At 35.8% G+C, this 21644-nt stretch overlaps 3 protein-coding genes across 3 annotated transcripts; all 3 read right to left on the bottom strand.

The window, feature by feature from the left end:
* Positions 1-966: 966 nt before the first annotated feature.
* Positions 967-4260, bottom strand: LOC140768633 (receptor-like protein EIX2). Its single transcript, XM_073108981.1, has one exon. The coding sequence runs from the start codon at positions 4206-4208 to the stop codon at positions 1227-1229; it is 2982 nt and encodes a 993-aa protein (XP_072965082.1). The 5' UTR covers positions 4209-4260; the 3' UTR covers positions 967-1226.
* A 3331-nt stretch (positions 4261-7591) lies between these two features.
* On the bottom strand, positions 7592-10775 carry LOC140773823 (receptor-like protein EIX1). The gene has a single exon (XM_073116586.1). It carries the CDS (start codon positions 10773-10775, stop codon positions 7791-7793), a length of 2985 nt encoding a protein of 994 aa, XP_072972687.1. The 3' UTR covers positions 7592-7790.
* Positions 10776-15021: 4246 nt separating this feature from the next.
* Positions 15022-21168, bottom strand: LOC140772250 (uncharacterized). The gene is made up of 14 exons (XM_073114230.1): positions 20919-21168; positions 20579-20673; positions 19719-19985; positions 19564-19638; positions 19379-19431; positions 19154-19292; positions 18548-18644; positions 18295-18361; positions 17567-17665; positions 17405-17494; positions 16287-16441; positions 15845-15946; positions 15411-15544; positions 15022-15323 (listed from the first exon to the last, which is right to left on the bottom strand). Exons 3-13 carry the CDS (start codon positions 19969-19971, stop codon positions 15433-15435), a joined length of 1242 nt encoding a protein of 413 aa, XP_072970331.1. The 5' UTR covers positions 19972-19985; positions 20579-20673; positions 20919-21168; the 3' UTR covers positions 15022-15323; positions 15411-15432.
* Between the last annotated feature and the right edge of the window lie 476 nt (positions 21169-21644).

The following is a 21644-nucleotide window of genomic DNA, read 5'->3' as shown; positions in this document are numbered from 1 at the left end:
AATCTTAAACGGATATTAATTAAATTTAAAATAATTATAATATTTTATTTAGATATAATTAACACAAAATTATGTTCTACAACAAATAATTTTTTTTGTATGTCAAATATATAAAAAAAGTTTCAAAAGTCAAACCTCACAGAACTTCGGCTTCGAAAGAAGAGAAAGGAAGAGCATCAAAATTATTCTAGTATGTCTACAAAGTAATATTTAATTATTTACTGTCTATGAGTTAAATGACTTTGATACCTTATAACATCAAATGAAAGAAAGCAAAGCGTTCACTAATGAGTTCAGAGTAAGAAGCAAGAAAGCAGCTGCAGAATAAAAGACATGAGGAAACAAAGCGTATATAATAAGTTCAGAATAGAAATAAGGGGGCTATACCATAATGATGCACAAGAAAACCTAAATAACATTATATCACATCTATAAATACCAGGAAAAAGAAAATTCTATGGATCTTTTATAAAAATAACGGTAATTTAGAGAATATAAAAATATCATTTGAAATTAATAAAATTTTCTATCTTTTATTTATATATAAAATTAAACTTAATTCAGGGTATTGTTCTATTATTTTTTAGCAAATATGAGGCTTTATTTTTTAATAACGAAAAGAGATGATTTTAATATAGTTAAAATGTAGGATGTCGTACTCAGATTGGAACACAAAAACGGCATATTTTTGCCAACGAAAACAAAACTACCAAAGTCTCAAAAGATTATTACATTAGTCCTAAATCGACACCCAAGAATATATAAAATTACAGAGCACAAAAATATCACAAAAAAAGCTTCAGAGCCTCTGTTTGTTATATATTACTCACAGAAGAGCTTGGATACCACCTTCGTTGTCATAAACTTTTGGTTTACTTATTGAAGAAAGAAGACTTATTAATTTAAAAAAGTTGCAAATAGATAAATATGAACTCATCAAGTTGATGGAAACCACGAGAATATCATTGATGCAAATAAAAATACAAAGCTTAATGGTAGGAGTCATAAACCAAAAGTAATTACTTACTAATATTGCATAATAAGAACTATTACATTATTTTAGAACACAAGGTAGTACAGTTCAGATGCTACCAGCTTTGAAAATAAGCAATATGACAATAAAGTGTAAACCAAGGCAAAAGTACATATTACAAAGAAATTCCAAATTGAGACTTGAGAGGTATTTCAGTTTCATATCTTACTAGCTCATAGAAACACTTGGTCTTTCATCCATATTTATTTATCAACCTATTCATACTCACTGCCACTGTCACATATACGTTGTCAAAGAAATTGTCAATCATCCGGAAATAAGCATTCATCCAAGTCCCATGGAACAACAAAACAGCATACACACCCCAAAATCCAACCACAAATCCTATTCCCATTCCAAGATATAACCACCACATTGACGTCTCTGATCCATTAGCATAGTTTGACGTCCTGTTATGAGCTGCAGTATCTCCAGGGCAATTCTTGCTAGTTGGTGGCCCACAAAGATAAGCATTGCCGATATAGATTGATGGGTCATTAAGAGTGTCCAATTGACTCCCGGATGGAATCCTTCCCGACAAATTATTATAAGATAAATTCAGGTGATCCAAAAATGTTAATTTTGATATGCTTTGTGGTATAGCACCTGAAAGCTTATTTGATGAAAGATCAAGAGATTCCAAAGATAACATGTTACCCATCTTTTCTGGAATTATTCCAACTAGATGATTTCCAGCCAAGTTTAAATTTCCCAGTTGCCAAAGGGCTCCTATTTCTTCAGGAATTACCCCACTCAGATTGTTCCTTGAAAGATCAATTGTTTTGACTAAATAGAGGATTTCAGAATATTTAGATTCTTTTCCTTGCATTACTAGAAAAAGACTATCCATGTAGATGAACTTAATACCATCCATCCCAGTAAAGTCTTTATTGTCCTTCCATACCGAAGAGATCATCATCCCAGTGAAATTACCAAAAGAACATGGAATCGACCCGGACAATTTATTATATAAAAGATCCAAGACTTGGAGGGCAGCAAGTTGTGCAAGCTGTGGAGGAATGTTGCCATCAAACATATTTGAGCGAAGCTGAAGATACTTTAAATTCGGCAGCTTTTCTCCTATCCATATCGGTATCTTTCCTGAGAAGATGTTGTTGCTAAGGTCTAGAAGAAATAAATTCTTACAATGTTGCAACTCTGAGGAAAGCTCTCCATAAAAGTTGTTGTTGCTAAGGTCTAAAATTTGGAGTGAAGTAAGTGAACCAACCGAAGGTGGAATTTCTTCGGTGATATTATCATTTGAAAAGTCCATAATTTTCAACCCTGAACATTGTTGCCAGCACTGTAGGAATTCTCCTGATAAGTTATTCCTTGATAAATCTAGGGCCCACATATCATTTGCAAGTTCACATATAGAAGATGGGATGCTGCCACTGATCAAATTATTTGAGAGCGACAAATAATATAGCCTTGATGTTGGCAAAAACTCCGGTAGAGGTCCGGATATAGAATTGCTAGAGAGATCGAGGAATATGAGTCCACCTGGTAATGGGGGTAATGGACCTTCCAAATTGTTAAATTTCAAATCTAGAAGAACAATATTTGTGGATTTCAAATATGCTGGCAATCTCCTTGTGATGTTATTGTAAGAGAGATCTAGACTATATACAGACGAACTCCATAACCAATGTGGCAAAGTGCTTGTGATGCTTGTGTTGTATAAATCTACTTCATCTATTTGTCTTTGCCATTTGAGCCATGCTGGAAATTGAGGTCCCACTCGACATGAGCCTAAAGCAAGAGTGATAAGTTGAAATGGAGGAATCCAATTACGACTCACCGATATTATTAGGGAATTGGATGATAATCGCAAGCCATTCAATTTTCTCAAATTGGCAAAATGAGCTTCAGAAATGACACCACACAAAGAATTAAAAGAAAGATCCAAATCATTTAGATTCTGAAGATTCCCAATCCCAAGAGGCACCGACCCAACAAGGGAATTACTACTAAGGTCAACATGTTTTAGATTTGTCATCTGCTGTAGCCAGTTCGATAAATTCCCTTGAAGATTGTTACCTGATAAAATGATCTCCTCTATGTTATTCCATGTGCAACCCAACATCCCCACCAACTCTTGGATATCTCCATCGATGCCAAGATAGCTCAAGTCTATACTTCTCAAGTTACATAGTTGTCCAATCGATCTAGGTAAAGGACTCTCCAAATTATTTTCTCCTAAGTTTAGGTAAGTGAGAGAAGTCAATTTAGCAAGATCATCAGGGATCTTCCCGTAAAATCCAAAATTTTCAAGATTGAGATATGAGAGGTTGGTAAGATTCCACAACCAACTCAGTAAGGTAGTATTCAACGACCAATTGTTTGAAAGATCAAGGGTTGTTAGACCTGTGAAGTTTACATAAGACAAAGAGTTTGGAATACTAGGTAGACTAGAAGATGACAAAAGCAACACTCTTATGGATTGTAGCCTGTTAATTATGTGCAGCCAATTTACAACATTTGTTATGTTTGTTCCTCCCAAATTAAGATACTTGAGAGAAGCTAACTGGGAAACCCACTCCAGGTTGTCAGCGTTAGGCGTACTAGTATCATTGAATGCCCAATTCAAACTAAGATACCGTAGGCTAGAAAGATTCCCAAGTTGAGGAGGTATTGTTCCAATGAAGTATGACCAAGAGAGATCAAGGGAGCGGAGTTTTGAGAGATTTCCGAGCTGATGAGGTATTTTACCCCCAAAATTAGAATATGATAGATTAAGATGCGTCAAGTTGTTGAAAGAAGCAATGAATTCAGGGATGTTGATGCTAGAGAAATTGTTATTACTAAGATCAAGACGAGTCAAGTGATTTAAGGCAAGCAAAGATGGATTGATCTCACCGGACAGTGCATAATCGGTCCAGTTATCCGAATCTTGATATGGGTTGCGAAGGTTGAGCTCTAAAATATTGCGGGTGGTGGTGTTGTCGCACACGACTCCCCTCCATCTACAACAGTCTTCACCTTCATCCCAAGAAGATAAGCTGTGCCGGATGCCATCGGAGATGCCGGCTTTGAAGGTGAGGAGCGCCTCCCTTTCAACCTCAATGCAAGCATATGCTGCCAATGTTTGGATTGCTATAACAGAGAGCAAGAGAATAAGATAAACAAGAAGAAGCAAGTGATGATGAATCGGCATTAAGGTATGTGACTTCATATAAACTATTATAAATGGCTTGAGTAGTCGATCCTAATTATGTTGTTAATTTATAGGTGGTGGAGTATTAAGCTCTCTAGTCTCTTCTTATCTCATCTAACTTTTTGGAGGAGTTGACAGTAAATATCCAGTGTAGAAATGAATGGAATGTTTGAAAGTCTCCACTGCTAAACAAATTAAATAGACTAAGACAAGTCTTTTTAAGTCGCGCATTATCCTCCGAGAGAAGACATCTCGCATCGAAAGACGTGTAAATGTAGCTTCTTCTTCTTTTTTGTTCCTTTTTTGACGCGTAAATGTGATTAATGATGTGTTGGACGAATATTTCGTGTTGCACATTTCTTTCATAAGTGACGGAAAAGATGTAATAAAAAATAAAAAAGAGACTTAGGTGACGCAAACTGATCTGATTTGGTGGTCGTGTAATTGAGAGTAAAGTTTAGTTTATGGTGAAACACATAAGATTAGAGACTTAGGTGCAACGTGGTGGTGAATAGTTTGGTCGGCCGATTAAGCTTAGATCAAGCAGTTGCACGTTTAAGGTGAAACACATAAGATTAAATTTATAAGTTTTAGTTTTGGTTAATTGCCATTATCATACATACGTATCGGTTCATATAGTTTTTTTTCTCCCTTCTCCTTTCCATTATGAGAGAGAAGGAAGTAAAACCACCCCAAGATAAAATTGATGAATGAAATGAGCGGAGCTTAGTCGAGTCCAGTTCTGATCAGTTTGAATTAAATTAATTTGGAGTTTACATTTGTGATCAAATTTCAATTGAAACTATTTTTGAGCCTGACCAAATTTAAATTAATTTAGATTTAAATTAAATTTGAATTAAGCTTGAAATAAAGTTTAATTCAACTATAAAAAGAGAGTAGTTGTGCTATTATATTAAAAAATCTAATTGTTCATATTACTCATATTATATATATGTCTTATCGAGTTGATTTGATCGAGACAATTCAAGATTAAGCTCGGCTCAAATTTAATTTTGAGTCTAAAATTCAAGATTAAGCTTAGCTTGACTTATTTTTGAGTCGAGCTAGAGCGAACTAGACTATTTTGACAGCCCTAATGTATTACACTTTTAGTAAGTTCCAAATTGTCTTTTATATTTAAACTCTGAAATACAGGTAGTGACCAGCATGGTATAAGAATATTTATGAAAGTATTTTGATATTGGTAGAATTTGATAGTTAGTTAATTCGAAAGAAGAAGCGATGAGGTGTATTTTGACATAGGCATGGTGAGGAAGGAGATATCGATCACGGATGATCGATGTCTTCCAGGATCTTGGGAAAATCTAAACGGTGAAGAGCAGCAGCCTTTCCTGAAAAATGTTTGCATGCATCAAGACTGTTTAAATTAGTATCAATTTCCTAATCACGGAAAGATCATTATACCTTCTTGGTTGGACTTTAGTTAGGCTCATGCACCCACCCCTATTACCATTATCTCAAATAAGAAAGAAAGAAAGAAGAGTAGAACATCTGGGCGGCGTAGCAATAACAAGATGGCATCAGATACTAATAGACGTGAATGCTTTATCACTGATTGCTCGCAATCGTAATGCTTAGGGATCATGTTATGTCTCCTGGTAAGACGTGTTAGATGGTGGGTGGAAGGATGGTGGCCAAGGATTGATAGATGACGGTGATGAGAGAAAATGAGAGAGAAAGAGGATGAGGAGGAAGGCCAGCTCTACGAATCTAGGGAGATGCGCTAGATTGAGGAGAGAGAGAACAACGATCTACATGGAAAGATTAATAGAGAAAGAAAACAAGATATAGAATGTAGTGACGGAGGCTAAAGGAGAAAATAATATAAGAAAAATTATAATAATCTTTAATATTTTCTAAAATTATTGTCTATCATATTTTTAGAGGCTTATCAAAATTTAAAATAATTTAAGTTAACTCTAACACAATGACCTCGGTGTCAAGCTTTCGAACGACTTCAGCTCAGCGTTTAAGTACCATTGAATAGGCTGCACTCCGGGGTTGGGACATTTAATCATCGTTGGACAAGATTTGACTGTCAAAACCCAAAAATAATTAGTGACTGCGGCATTCGAACACCAATACTCGAGTCTTATTCTTTGATAGGCTATGTCATTCGAATGTTAGGAAGAAGAATCATTCGAACGCTATAGCTCGAGACTGCTACTATTAAAATAAAAATTCTGATGATAATTTCGCTCGATTTAACGAATTCAATCTCCTCCATGAGGTGACCCAAATCAATACAAAAAATTGTAACCAAAACAATAAGAATATCTTTCTAACCCGGAAAGCCTCACTTGAATTGGAAATATCACAAGCACAGATGATACTTCGCCAGAGGTAGCACGCTCAGTTGACTAGATTTTCTTTTCTTCATCTTTTGTACATTATATTTTGCATACACCATACAACATATACAACAAATCTCAATAGGAGAAACTCTAAGCTCTCGATGCTTCTTCTCCATTTCCTCTCCTGCAACATATATGACGGACACCATATTCATTCCACGATAAATTCAGCGGAGGGAGCTGATAGTCATCAGGTTTAAGAGCCAATGCAAAATCTGGTAATACTCTCAAGGACATGCATATTTGCGACTTATTTTCAAGAGCCAATATATATATATATATATTTTATAAAAAAAGCTCAAAAGTCAAACCTCACAGAACTTCGGCTTCGAAAGAAGAGAAAGGAAGAGCATCAAAATTATTCTAGTATGTCTACAAAGTAATATTTAATTATTTACTGTCTATGAGTTAAATGACTTTGATACCTTATAACATCAAATGAAATAAAGCAAAGCATTCACTAATGAGTTCAGAGTAAGAAGCAAGCAATCAGCTGCAGAATAAAAGACATGAGGAAACAAAGCGTATATAATAAGTTATTTCAGAATAGGAATAAGGGGGCAATACCATAATGATGCACAAGAAAACCTAGATAACTTTATATCACATCTTAAAATACCAGGAAAAAGAAAATTCTATCGATCTTTTATAAAAATAACGGTAATCTAGAGAATATAAAAGTATCATTTGAAATTAATAAAATTTTCTATCTTTTATTTATATATTAAATTAAACTTAATTCAGGGTATTGTTATGTCATTTTTTAGCAAATATGAGGCTCTATTTTTTAATAATAAAAAGAGATGGCTTTATTATAGTTAAAATGTAGAATATTATATTTAATAATTCACGAATAGAAGTAGATCCTCTAGAGTTTCGGGGTTACGAACTCGATGGCCGTCACATATTGTTTGCTGAGTACCTAAAAAAAAAGGTAGGTTGGAATGCAAAAATAGCATATTTTTGCCAACAAAAAGAACACCTGGAAACCATGTGGATACATTGATAGAAATAAAAATACAAAGCTTAATGGTAGGAGTCATAAACCAAAAGTATTTACTTACTAATATTGCATAATAAGAGCTGTTACATTCTTTTAGAACACGAGGTAGTACTAATAAGGAGTAAACCAAGGCAAAAGTACACATTACAGAGAACTTTCAAATTGAGACTCGAGAGGTATTCAAGTTTCATATCTTACTAGCTCATAGAAACACTTGGTCTTTCATCCATATTTATTTTTCAACCTATTCATACTCATTGCCACTGTAATATATATGTTGTCAAAGAAATTGTCAATCATCCAAAAATAAGCATACCTCCAGGTCCCATGGAACAACAAAACAGCATACACACCCCAAAATCCAGCCACAAATCCAACTTCCATTCCAAGATATAAACACCACATTGACGTCTCTGATCCATTAGCATAGTTTGACGTACTGTTAGGAGCTGCAGTATCTCCAGAGCAATTCTTGCTAGTTGGTGGCCCACAGAGATAAGCGTTGCCGATATAGATTGATGGGTCATTAAGAGTGTCCAATTGACTCCCGGATGGAATCCTTCCAGACAAGTTGTTATAAGATAAATTCAGGTGATCCAGAAATGTTAATTTTGATATGCTTTGCGGTATAGCACCAGACAGCTCATTTGATGAAAGATCGAGATATTCTAAAGAAGATATGTCGAATATCTTTTCTGGGATCCTTCCAATTAAATGATTCCTGGACAAGTTTAAATTGTTTAACTGCCGAAGAGCTCCTATTTCTTCTGGAATTACCCCACTCAAATTATTCTCTGAAAGATCCATTGTCCTGACTAAATAGAGGATTTCAGAATATTTAGATTCTTTTCCTTGCATTACTAGAAACAGTTTATCTTTGTAGGTGAATATATCATCATCAAACCCCACCGACCAGATTTCAATCTCATTCTCATTCTGTACTGAAGAAGATATCATCATCCCAGTGAAATTACCAAAAGAATGTGGTATTGACCCCAACAACTTGTTAGATGAAAGATCCAAGACTTGAAGGGCAGTAAGTTGTGCAAGCTGCGGAGGAATGTTGCCGTCAAACATATTTGAGCGAAGCTGAAGATATCTTAAATTCAACAGCTTTTCTCCTATCCATATCGGTATGTTTCCTAAGAAGTTGTTGTTGCTAAGGTCTAAAAGAACTAAATTCTTGCAATATTGCAACTCTGAGGGAAGCTCTCCATAAAAGTTGTTGTTGCTAAGGTCTAATGATAGGAGTGAAGTAAGTGAACCAATGGAAGGTGGAATTTCTCCGGTGATATTATTATTTGAAAAGTCAATAATTTGCAGCCATGAAACCTGTTGCCAGCATTGTGGGAGTTCTCCTGATAAGTTATTCCCTGATAAATCTAGGGCCTCCGGAGATGCAAGTTCACATATAGAAGATGGGATGCTGCCACTGATCAAATTATTTGAGAGCAACAAATACCATATTGTTGTCGGCAACAACTTTGGTAGAGGTCCGGATATAAAATTGTTGGAGAGATCCAAGAAGTGGAGTCTACCTGGTAACGGGGGTAATGGACCTTCCAAATTGTTAAATTTCAAATCTAAAGAAATAATATTTATGGATTTCAAATGTGCTGGCAATGTGCCTGTAATGTTATTGTAAGAGAGATTTAACAACCATAAAGGTAAACTCCATAACCAACGTGGCAAAATTCCTGTGATGCTTGTGTTGCGTAGATCTACTTCATTTATTTGCCTCTGCCATCTGAGCCATGCTGGAAATTGAGATCCCACTCGACATGAGCCTAAAGCAAGGGCGGTAAGTTGAAATGGAGGAATCCAATTATGGCGCACTGATATTATTATGGAATTGGAGGATAATAGAAAGTCATTCAATTTTGTCAGGTTGGCAAAATGAGCTTCAGAAATGACACCATGTAAAGAATTAGAAGAAAGATCCAAGAAATTAAGATTGAAAAGATTCCCAATCCCAAGAGGAACTGGCCCAACAAGGGAATTATTACTGAGGTCAAGATGTTTTAGATTCGTCATCTGCTGTAGCCAGTTCGATAAATTCCCTTGAAGATTGTTACTTGACAAAAAGATCTCCTCCATATTGGTCCATTTGCATCCCAACATACCCACCAACTCTCGAATATCTCCACCGATGTAAAGATAGCTCAAGTCTATACTTCTCAAGTTACATAGTTGTCCAATCGATTTAGGTAGAGGACCCTCCAAATTATTGTCTCGTAAGTTTAGGTAAGTGAGGGAATTCAAGTTACCTAGAGCATCAGTAATCTTCCCGTGAAATAGACAGTTTCTAAGATTAAGATATGAGAGGTTGGTAAGATTCCACAACCAACTCGGTAAGGTAGTATTGAACTGCCAATTGTTTGAAAGATCAAGAGTTGTTAGACTTGTGAAGTTTACATAAGGTAGAGAGTTTGGGATACTAGGTAGACTAGAAGATGACATAAGCAACACTCTTATGGATTGTAGCTTGTTAATTATGTGCAGCCAATTTACAGCATTTGTTATGTTTATTCTTCCCAAATCAAGATACTTGAGAGAAGCTAATTGGAAAATCCACTCAAGGTTGTCAGTATTAGGTGTACTAATATCATTAAATGCCCAACTCAAACTAAGATACCGTAGGCTAGAAAGATTCCCAAGCTGAGGAGGTATTGTTCCATTGAAGTATGACCAAGAGAGATCAAGGGAGCGGAGTTTAGAAAGATTTCCGAGCTGATGAGGTATTTTACCCCCAAAATTAGAATATGATAGATTAAGATGCGTCAAATTGTTGAAAGAAGCAATGAATTCAGGGATGTTGATGCCAGAGAAATTGTTATTACTAAGATCAAGACGAGTCAAGTGATTTAAGGCAAGCAAAGATGGATTGATCTCATCGGACAATGCATAATCAGAATAGTTGGTCCACTGCCACCGTGAATCCCAATAATATGGGTTGCGAAGGTTGAGCTCTAAAATATTGCGGGTGGTGGTATTATCACACACGACTCCCCTCCATCTACAACAGTCTTGGCCTTCATCCCAAGAAGACAAGCTATGCCGGATGCCGTCGGAGATGCCGGCTTTGAAGGTGAGGAGTGCCTCCCTTTCGACCTCAATGCAACCATATGCTGCCAATGTTTGGATTGCTATAACAGAGAGCATGAGAATGAGGTGAACAAGAAGAAGCAAGTGATGATTAGTTGCCATCGTAGATGAATTCAGTATTCAGTGTCTAATGACTCCGAATTGCATTTTTTTTATAAGCAGTGGAGTCTTCGTCAAGCTCTTGATTTCCATAATAATAAAGACGAAATTATACAAATCGATAGAGATATAGCTCTCTTTTTCAGTAGTTATATGTGACAGATGTAAGAAACTTTTCCTAATGTAGATGAACCATCCTAACCCATTAAATTCCTTGTATATGTATAGTGATGTTTGAAAACTCAAAATTAAATCTCGACTGTTTAAGTCTTCTTTATTAACTCACTACTATCCTATTGTTCTAATTGGTCTGAAACATATATCCGATCACCTCACTGGATTAAATCAAGCGCAATCATAACGTTAGATGTACGTCAAATAACTATCACAGATGCGGTTAAACTTAAGTACATAAAAGTCTTGTAGAATTAGCGTGAGTGCAACCATGACCATTGGACGTCGGTCATGGGCTAACGTGCCTGAATGGCTAGCACCTATAATTCAAATCCCTGCACTTGGGGAGAAGATGCATAGTTGCAGTAAACCAAGTGTTTATTTTTCTTGAAAATGAGAGGGAAAAATCTTGAATGGACATGACGCAGGATTTTTCCAAAGTTGACCAAGAGACTTGGAATTCTCACTTGAGGTGTTAACCATCATCAAATGTGGCTGGAGATTGAGTCTGATTCGTATATTTATTAAAGTCTATATCACGTGTGAAAGCTGAATAATTTAGATAATTCTCAAATTATTATTATCGAATAAATCACTTTGGAGGGAAGAAGAATGAATGAACGAACGAAAGAAAACGGTGGTGAAACACATCGTATCACCGACTAGCAAAATAAAAAGTAAATTTTACAAATCAAACCTTTTGCTTTCTCTATTTTCTAAGTAACACCGTGTCTTTAAGAATTTTATAATCTTGACTCTCTTTTTTTTTATATTTTTTATATACAACTAGAGGTAATTTAACTTAACCATAACCAAATAGAAGAGTACCAATTAAAAGAATATTTTGTTAAAATACACTGACTAATTTATAAAAAACTTAAATTACCCTTTTAGAAAGAGGGTTTAGTTTGGAGAATGAGATTTTAATTTTGTGAGGTTGGATTTAATTTTAGAGAAGATGATCTAGATTTAATGAGGTAAAATTTAGTTTTTATGAATATAATTTAGATTTAGTAGAGTACGGTTTAATTTTGGAGAAAAAAATTTAGATTTAACGAGGGAAGTATAGTTTGGGAAAGAGGATTAGATTTAATGAGATATGATTTAATTTTGGGAAGATGATTTCAATTTGGCTAGTGTAGGTTAGATCAAAACTATTTTAAGAGTATTTTAGTAATTGACTAGTAGAGTTATATAAATCATACAATGTGGTTAATGTCAAGTATTGTATAAAAAGAAAAAAAAGAGGTCAGATTATAAAATTCTAAAATACAGGTGTTACTTTGAAAATAGGGAAACACAGGGTGTGATTTGTAAAATTCTAAAAAAAAATCAGACTTGTTGACCGAACTAGGTTTATTTTTAAAATTATTTACAGGATGGTCGACACTTCCAGATGAGAATACGATTCCTTTTTATTTTTTTATTTAGGCTCTTATACTTAAGCATTTTGATTAGTTTTGATAGATTTAGCATTTCTTTTTTAATTTGGTATTCTCAGAGGTGATAGTTGATGTAAATCCTAGTTATTTATATAAATGAGAATGATTGGTATAAACCCTAGATTTTGTTCATGATTTTGATGTTTGATATAAAACCCTATAAAGGATCGGTTAGGGTTTCTCTATTCACATCTATGATTTATTTGAAGAATGTTGTTTTTTTTTCCTTTCCTGTTAGTCGTCTGGGATTCTTGGTAGCAATATTTGAATGTAAACCATTTTTTTCTCCGTAGAGGCGATAGAAATCCTAGAGTTGGTTTTTCATTGTGAACATCAATTTAAACTAAGATAACATAGGCAAGATAGATTCTCTAAAGCTGAGTAGGTAATGTTTCAATGAAGAATGAACGAGAAAGATCAAGAGTTGTTAGACTTGTGAAGTTTACATAAGGTAGAGAGTTTGGGATACTAGGTAGACTAGAAGATGACATAAGCAACACTCTTATGGATTGTAGCTTGTTAATTATGTGCAGCCAATTTACAGCATTTGTTATGTTTATTCTTCCCAAATCAAGATACTTGAGAGAAGCTAATTGGAAAATCCACTCAAGGTTGTCAGTATTAGGTGTACTAATATCATTAAATGCCCAACTCAAACTAAGATACCGTAGGCTAGAAAGATTCCCAAGCTGAGGAGGTATTGTTCCATTGAAGTATGACCAAGAGAGATCAAGGGAGCGGAGTTTAGAAAGATTTCCGAGCTGATGAGGTATTTTACCCCCAAAATTAGAATATGATAGATTAAGATGCGTCAAGCTGTTGAAAGATGCAATGAATTCAGGGATGCTGGTTTCAAGGAAATTGTTATTACTAAGATCAAGGCGAGTCAAATGATTCAAGGCAAGCAAAGATGGATTGATCTCACCGGACAGTGCATAATTAGACCAATTGGTTGAATCCCAATGAAATGGGTTGCCAAGGTTGAGCTCCAAAATATTGCGGGTGGTTGTATTATCACACACGACTCCCCTCCATCTACAGCAGTCTTGACCTTCATCCCAAGAAGACAAGCTATGTTGGATGCCATCGGAGATACCAGCTTTGAAGGTGAGAAGTGCATCCCTTTCCACCTCAGTGCAAGCATATGTTGGAAAAGTATGAATTGCTATAATAGAAAGCATGAGAATGAGGTGAACAAGAAGAAGCAAGTGATGATGAGTCGGCATTAATGTATGTGACTTCATATAAACTATTATAAATGGCTTGAGTAGTCGATCCCAAATATGTTCTTAATTTATAGGTGCTGGAGTATTAAGCTCTCTTATTTTTCTAAAGAAGGAAAAGGTAAATTATGCGTGGAATTCCACTATGTTAATATTTGTAGCGTGTAACAAGCTCTTCCTTTACTTTACATAAATAACCCTATCCGTTAAGACTCATCTAACTTTTTGGAGGACTTAATAGTAAATTCCAGTGTAGAAATGAATGGAATGTTTGAAAGTCTCCACTGCTAAACAAATTAAATAGACTAAGACAAGTCTTTTTTAGTAGCGTATTATCCTCCGAGAGAAGACATCTCACATCGGAAGACGTGTAAATATAGCTTCTTCTTTTTTGTTCCTTTTTTGACGCGTAAATGTGATTAACTATGTGTTGGACCAATATCTCGTGTTGCACATTTCTTTCATAAGTGATGGAAAAAATTAAAAATAAATAAAAAGGAGAAAAGAAAGAAAGAAGAGGTGACGCAAACCGATCTGATTTGGTGGTAGACTAATTGAGATTAAAAGTTAGTTTATGGTGAAACACATAAGATTAGAGACCTTAGGTGCAACGTGGTGATGAATAGTTTGGTCGGCCGATTAACCTTAGATCGAGCAGTTAGCACGTTTTGAGGTGAACATAAATTTATTTTAATTTTGGTTTATTGCTATATCATATATGCGTGTAGGTTTATATAAGTTGTTTTTATTCTTTTTCCTTTTTTTTATTTCCTTTTCATTATGAGAGAGGTGGAAGTAGAACAAATTGGACATTATAACACTAGTTATAAGTTCCAAAGTGTCTTCTACCAAAGAACATTGAAAATTTAATGGTGCCTGGGTTAAACTCGGAAATACAGGTAGTGATCAACATGGTATAAGATAATTATTAGAGTATTTTGATATTGGTAGAATTAATTCGAAATTCTAAATAAATAGCTTAGAGACGCTAAGAAAACTCTGCAAACCTGCAAAAATTAAAAAAAAAAATTAACAATTGAAAAATAAAAAATATTAGATACAAACAAATTGGAAAGAGAATGATTAGATTAAAATAGATTTGTCTTAAACTACTAGCTTTGAGATTAACGATCAGTTAATGCTCACCAAACTAGTTTAAAGTTAAGCCTCAATCACATCCAAATAGGGTCAAAAGTATCTGAGAATAGATGCCTGCTTCTCGACAAGCAAAGAACACATCAAGACTCTAAATTAGTATCAATTTCCTAATCGGGGAAAGATCATTACTTGCAATAGAAAAATATACATTCTTGGTTGGACTTTAGTTCTGCTCATGCACCCTATTAGCAATATATCAAATTAGAAAGAGAGAAGAGAATATCTGGGCGACATAGCAATCACAAGATGGCATCAGATACAAATGCTACTATTTTGATTTCTTCAGGGAAACATCAAGCACATGGAATCCACATGAACGTTTTATCACTGATTGCTGGCAATCCTAATGCATATGGATCAATACAAAAAATTGTATCCTAAAGTAAGAATATCTTTCTAACCTGGAAAGCATCACTTGTCAAGCATAGATAATAACCTTGGCACAGTTAGCACGCTCAGTTGACTAGATTTTCCATTCTTCATCTTTTGTACATTATATTTTGCGCACACCATATACAACAAATCTCTCCCATTTACAAGCCGAGCTTTTTTCTTCTTTTTTGGATGGGTGCGCCGGGGGGGGGGGGGTGCCCGGGCTTGAAGGCATCCTCACATCATAGGGAAAACTCTAAGCTCTTGATGCTTCTCCATTTCCTCCTGCAACTAGTGATGGACACCATATTCATTCCATGATGAATTCGGCGGAGGGAGCTGATAGTCATCAGGTTTAAGAGCCAATGCAAAATCTGGTAATGCTGGTGCCATCTCAAGGACCCTGCATATCTCACAAAAGAAACAAATTTATCATAGGCTTGATAAAGGAAATGCATATTTGCGAGTAATTTTTTTCCAAAAGGTTCAAAAGTTAAAGTTAACAGAAAAGAAGAGAAAGGAAGAGCATCAAAATTATTCTAGTATGTGAACAAATTATTCTAGTAGATTGCACTTATTCATGATATCATGTTAACTAAAGAATAATTTTAGTATGTGTACAAACTATAAAGACCATCAGGGGACCCAATTCAAATAATTACGAGATATTTGACAAGAGTAAAATCATACGGTATGGATTTACCTTTCTTGACTGTAGAGGTCACTATTAATAGGAATCATGCTGGAGGAATCCTTGTGGATCTTCTCTGAAAGATGCTTCATATATCCCCAGCCATTAGGATTCCTGTAAAGCAATTAATATTTAATTATTTACTGTCTATGAGTTTAATGACCTTGATAGCTCATAACATCAAATGAAATAAAGCAAAGCATTCACTATTCAGTTCAGAGTCAGAAGCAAGCAGCAGCAGAATAAAAGAGAAGACAAGTGAAAAGGACAAAGACATGAGGAAACAAAGTGTGTATAATAAGTTTTTCAGAATAAAAGTCAGTGACTCCCTAAAATAAGGGCTATACCATAATGATGCAGAAGAAAACCTACATAACTATTTATCACAGATAAAAATACTACAGAAAAGAAAAATCTATCTGTCCACGACAAGTAAAGAGGACATGACCTTTACCTTGACACAGGAGCCATAGCATTGAAGGTCTCGTTGGCTCTTTTGCTTTCCAGGAGGAACTGTTTTGCGGCTTGCAAAGCAGCAACAGCCATCTGATGGGATTTCTCTGTGTTTCCTTCATCAAGGATGAGTCCATGGTAATAATATGCAGCAGCCTGATGGTCATGAGAAAATTACTAGGATAACTCATATATATGTTTCTCTTCCAACACAAAGTAGGAAAAATTATATTTACCCTACATTTTTTTTATCTATTTAGTTTGAACCCTACATTCAATTTATTCACCAAAAAACACCCTGATGTTAGTTAATCAAACAAAAAGTAACCATAGTCCCTGGTTCAGTTAACCACACAAACAAAGTTACAACCCTCAATCTGTTTGACTAAAAACCATTAATGACAAAGAGGGAAGAAGAAGACAAAAAGAAGGATATGGTGGGTGCTAAGAGGGAAGAAGAAGACCATCAGGGACAATAGGCTTTTGCTAGAGAATGTAGGCATAGGGCTATGGGAAGAAGGGAAACAATAAGGGTATTTTAGATTCATAGCTGTTAAGGGTTATTGGGTTAAAGTTAACTTAGGGGTGTTTTTGGTGAATAAATTAAAAATGTACGGTTTGAACTAAATAGGTCAAAATGTAGGGTATAAACTATAATAACTGCATAACGTACGGTGTTAAATACAATTTTCCCAAAAAGATACAGAGTACAAACGTACTGGAACTTGAAAAAATGCATTCAGATAAAATAATACTGTCTAGAAATAGACAAAGGAAAGTATAAAAGAATACTAGTTTATGGTGTCTATGTAAATTGACCTTGGGGCAGGGTTGGGCTAACGATGGTTGGTAAGAAAGAAGAAAGAGGGATAGGTCGGAATCAGATGACTTTTAAAGGAGCTTATGGCAATCTCCTACATACTTCTCTGTGTCAATAACTTTTGAGCTAAAGCCAACACACTAGTCTTAGCATGTGACAATGCGCAAGCGCTATCTTGTGGCGGATGAAAAATTTCAGGCTAAGTAGGCTTACTAAGACAATTCAGTGAAGCTAGCAGCACTTCTAAGTGATAGAAAGCTTCATTCATTCTCAGAAAAGAAGACAAATAGTTAACATACTTTCGCTTCAACATATTTCCATTTAACAAAGAGTCGATGCTTCTCAACCCAACCATCTGTGATAGAAACCTTTGCAATGCTATCCATAGCCTGTAATGACAAAATCCATCTAGTTATATCACTGCCATGAAATCACGGGTAGGGTAATAAATGTTTCAATACCTGCTGCCAGCACTCGACCATTTCGCATGCTAACCTCCGTTTCACTGCCAGTGTGGCCTTGGGACTATCAATTGCTATCCCAAGTTGGATATCACTACTCTATAAAATCATTTCCAAGAAAAGTAAGTAAAAGGCCACTGAGTTTGTCAGAAAGATAAGTACTATCTGAGAAACAATAGAAGCAAGCACAGATTTCCTCTCTCAAAGTGTAATATAATGTCAATGTCCATGCTGAGAAATCTAACATAGATTCAACATGGAGAACTTCAAAATTGGATAAAACGCAGCAGTGTTAAATCGTAATTTGGGGATCAGGATACTACTACTTCATGTTCACCCTGGTTAACTTAGATCATCTACGGAAGTACGTATCTCACTATTCTCATCTTGGGGGTCTACACTAAATTTTCAAGCATGTACTTTCTAAATTGCCCAACACTATGATTATCTATACCATCAAACATCTAACTACTGATCTTACTTCCTAGATTTGACGCCACTTCCGAACTATATTGATGATGCCAGTTACACAGTTACTGTTCAGAGACTAAGAAAGTTGAACTTCTACAAGCAACTGAGAAATCTTATTCTAATGCTTCCAGAAATTCACTGAATCAGGTAAACAACATCAGTTTGGACATGGCTATCTAAAAGAGTGATGTGAAAGATATTCAAGAAAACATCTGGAAGTTTCATCTCAAGTAAAAAATACAAAAAGAAGTACATACCTGACCCAATGCTTGCATGCAGAAAGTCTGAAGGACTCCTTCAGATAGGTCAGTCGGAAGATCTTTCCTGCAAGTTATAGAAATAGTGAAAAATTGTCATGAGCAATCATGGATTTATATAACAAAATATCATAGAGAACATACTTATTTATAGATTATTAATTGAAGCACTTGGAAAATGAAATGTTCAAACAAGTAATTAGTAATGTGGCTAGCTGCAGTAAGGGACTTAAACACAAACTTGTGGTCAAACCTCTGTATAGGTGGGATCTGAGGAAGGACAACCCGAATGGCACAATTCAAATATCCTGCTGCCTTCAAGAAATTGTCAATAGAGCCCTGTCTGCTCTCTGAAACAAAATAATCAACGATTTGACATGTTGCACTCATTAAATTTATATAAGGTCATTAGGACAGAAGCAGAGACTAGATATGCATCCAGAAAACAGGAATCACATTATCTCAGTTAATAAACATAAAGGAATATAACTTTAAAAATTGATGGTTGGCCTAAGGAAGTGTTGGAAGTGTAGGTATGCTCATCCGGATTGACATTAAATGAAATATACAGCACATTACTAGTAATTTTGACGACGTCAGTGGAGTATCTAGTGCTTACTAAGATAACAGAAGCCACAAATTCCAAATTGCTAGAAGCAGCATCTACGTTAAGAGGAATTTTTCTATGATATAAGACACTTCGGATAAGCTGGCACTGAGATCAAGACGACATTATCAAACTTCTGATTAGATATGCCAATTAACTGAATGAGAACATGGGTAGACATTATTACAAATTGAAACTACATGAAGAAAGTGAATATGGAGAAAAATGAGAAGGCTATATCAATGCACCCACCGTTAGATACATCTCGCGGATATCCATCAGTAGATCTTGTAGGAGGAAGGAGCAATAAATTGGCTTCTGATAAACATAGCATAGCCATGACATGTAGAACTGACAGTACCTCGTACCAAGCATTTGCTATTGCAGTCTCCTGCAGACATATAAGTATCAACAACCAAGCCTATTATTTCCAGTCCAAAAGGGGACACCACAATTCCATTAAAAAAGAGGGCATACCTCGGAATAATCTTCTTGGTTAGCCCACACAAATTGTACCTTGTGGTTCAAACCTGCAAATTATGGATTGGCATTTACCAACCATTAGAGCTGGTATAGAAAGGGGAACAGAGTAGTCCTGATATGATAAATGAAATGATTTAGAGGACACAATTACAATTTTCAAATAAATAATTAATAATTACCATCTTTTACCAATCCTAGTAGGAATGGCAAGTAGTCTTCCAGAGCCTGCAAAAGGTTGGACAATGTGGAACCTCCTGTAATTGTAAAAAATACTTCATTTTCTATATTCAGAAAAACGTGAGAAAGATAATCAAGAAATTAAGAATTTACGGACCATGTTGCATTGCCTTTTTGCGCTGAGGCCTTGTAACTGCCGGTGCCGCCTGCACAACCATGGCTACTACCCGAGTTCTAAGAGCTGCCAGGCTTTCTACTAAACTCTTTGGTATGCTATCACCCAATTGCTGATAGAAATCAACATTTCTGGGGATGCGTAAACCTGGAACAAACACAGCCAGTTCCCCAATTTTTCCAGGTCTTCTTCCATTTCCTCCTGCATCATTTAGTGTGGACACCAAGCATCCCATATCCTCAACTATTTCTGCCAAAATAGATCAGCTTATTAGATCAGTGGAACAACATTAGACATCCCTTGCAAATTAACAAGAACTGATAAGCATCATTGATGAATTCAAATTTCTCTGAAGACCAACAACGACGCCAACAAAGAAGCCAACAGAAAACAGAAAATAAAAGGTGGCTTGTGAGTCATCCAGAATACAAGAGTAGAGCAATAATTCCTCGATTACATTAAAAAGTTTCCCCGTCATGTAGCAATTACATGGAGCACTCTGGTAAACGGAGATGAGATCTCATAGAAAACGAAATACAGAGAAGAAAATGAAGGCGCAGGCAATGAAAATTAAGACTAAAAAAGGTATGCATGGTAATTAGAGAGGGCAGCAATTGCCGTCAAATTTCGAGAATATAACATACCACTGGCAAAGGAAATTTTTTTTCCAAACCTATAAGACGACTCATTCAGTATATGACTCTGATGCATGAAATTATAAGTATGCAATCGAAGGAGAAAGCTGACACATGGGATAATTAGCTTGTACTCAACCAAATATAAGAAAATGAGTATCACATCACAAAATATTGTCCAAGATATTCGACTCAGTCCAAACTCACAGAATATCGAAATTTCTTCTGTGAGACAACTGCTTGCTCGCCTTTTCTCCACCCACTAGAAGCTAATTTTGAACCGTCAAAGCTCTGCTTGATCTCTGCAACAGTGATTCAAACGTTAAAGACAAACCAACAGATAAATAGATATCTGCTTACTTTGATTGACGCCATAACTAACCAAAAAAAGAATACTTAAAAGGAAAGAATAACAAATACTTGGAGATAAGTACGCGACTGTGCTCGAGTGGAAGATTTCCAAACAAACTAATCTAAGCAATCATCCAACAAAATCGGAAACTATCGAAATGGAGACGAAACAAAGAGATCGGGATCAGGAGATTACGGAGTAATCGATCTCATCCCGGTTCCATTCACAAGAATAGATAAGCTCGCGACAGCGACGCGGCGCCATGGAATCCACTTCTCCACTTACGGAACCCTAAATTCTCACTAAAAGCGGCGGCGCAGACCAGAATTGAGCTCCCGAAACCCTAGATCTGGGGTTCTTCACGCAATTCTCGAAGAGGTCTCACAGGGGAAGTAGAGAGACGAGAGAGAGAGAGAGAGGCGGCGGCATAGTAATCGAACGGCGCTTCAACTCACGGGGTTTTATAAAGAAAAGGAAATTACCAACGATATTAGTGTCTAAAATAGCAGTAATTTATTTTAGAATACTTTTCTTTTATATCTAATAATTATTAGTCTAAACTATCACATGGATAGTTTAATATAATATGTCTCAATCCACCCATCATAAGCATTTCCCTTGGATTTTATTAAACTAATGCCGCAGATGAGATTATATCTTTGTTTATCAAGAAAACAATTAAATGAATTAGTAGTGAGTCGTTTTATATTTCCAATGCTTGCCAAAAATCTTAAGATATACAAAAAGAAGGCCACCTACTAGATAGTGTGGGAAAGCAACGTAGCCTTGCGTGGAGGTAATCGCGTCTACGAATCCAAAACCCCTAAGGCTAAGGAGAAAGAGGGCGGCAGCTCCTTCACAGGTCACCGCCCGAGCTTCCTAGGGACTCCGCGTGGCGTCCCGCTACAGGTCGCAGTGACT

Source organism: Typha angustifolia, chromosome 2 (genome assembly GCF_048772165.1).
Source record: "Typha angustifolia cultivar Huaian chromosome 2, ASM4877216v1, whole genome shotgun sequence".
In the NCBI taxonomy this organism is placed as follows: Eukaryota; Viridiplantae; Streptophyta; class Magnoliopsida; order Poales; family Typhaceae; genus Typha; species Typha angustifolia.
Note: the sequence above shows the minus strand (reverse complement) of the source record. Positions and strands in the feature narration are given on the sequence as shown.

What these genes read in the sequence shown, in the direction of transcription:
- LOC140768633 (XM_073108981.1), bottom strand. Translation starts at nt 4,208, where the DNA reads ATGAAGTCACATACCTTAATGCCGATTCATCATCACTTGCTTCTTCTT.
- LOC140773823 (XM_073116586.1), bottom strand. Translation starts at nt 10,775, where the DNA reads ATGGCAACTAATCATCACTTGCTTCTTCTTGTTCACCTCATTCTCATG.
- LOC140772250 (XM_073114230.1), bottom strand. Translation starts at nt 19,971, where the DNA reads ATGGGATGCTTGGTGTCCACACTAAATGATGCAGGAGGAAATGGAAGA. An exon ending in ACTAGGATTGGTAAAAGATG is followed by an intron (nt 19,432 to 19,563) that starts GTAATTATTAAT and finishes CATAATTTGCAG; the next exon opens with GTTTGAACCACAAGGTACAA. An exon ending in TCCGCGAGATGTATCTAACG is followed by an intron (nt 18,645 to 19,153) that starts GTGGGTGCATTG and finishes ATTTTGTTTCAG; the next exon opens with AGAGCAGACAGGGCTCTATT.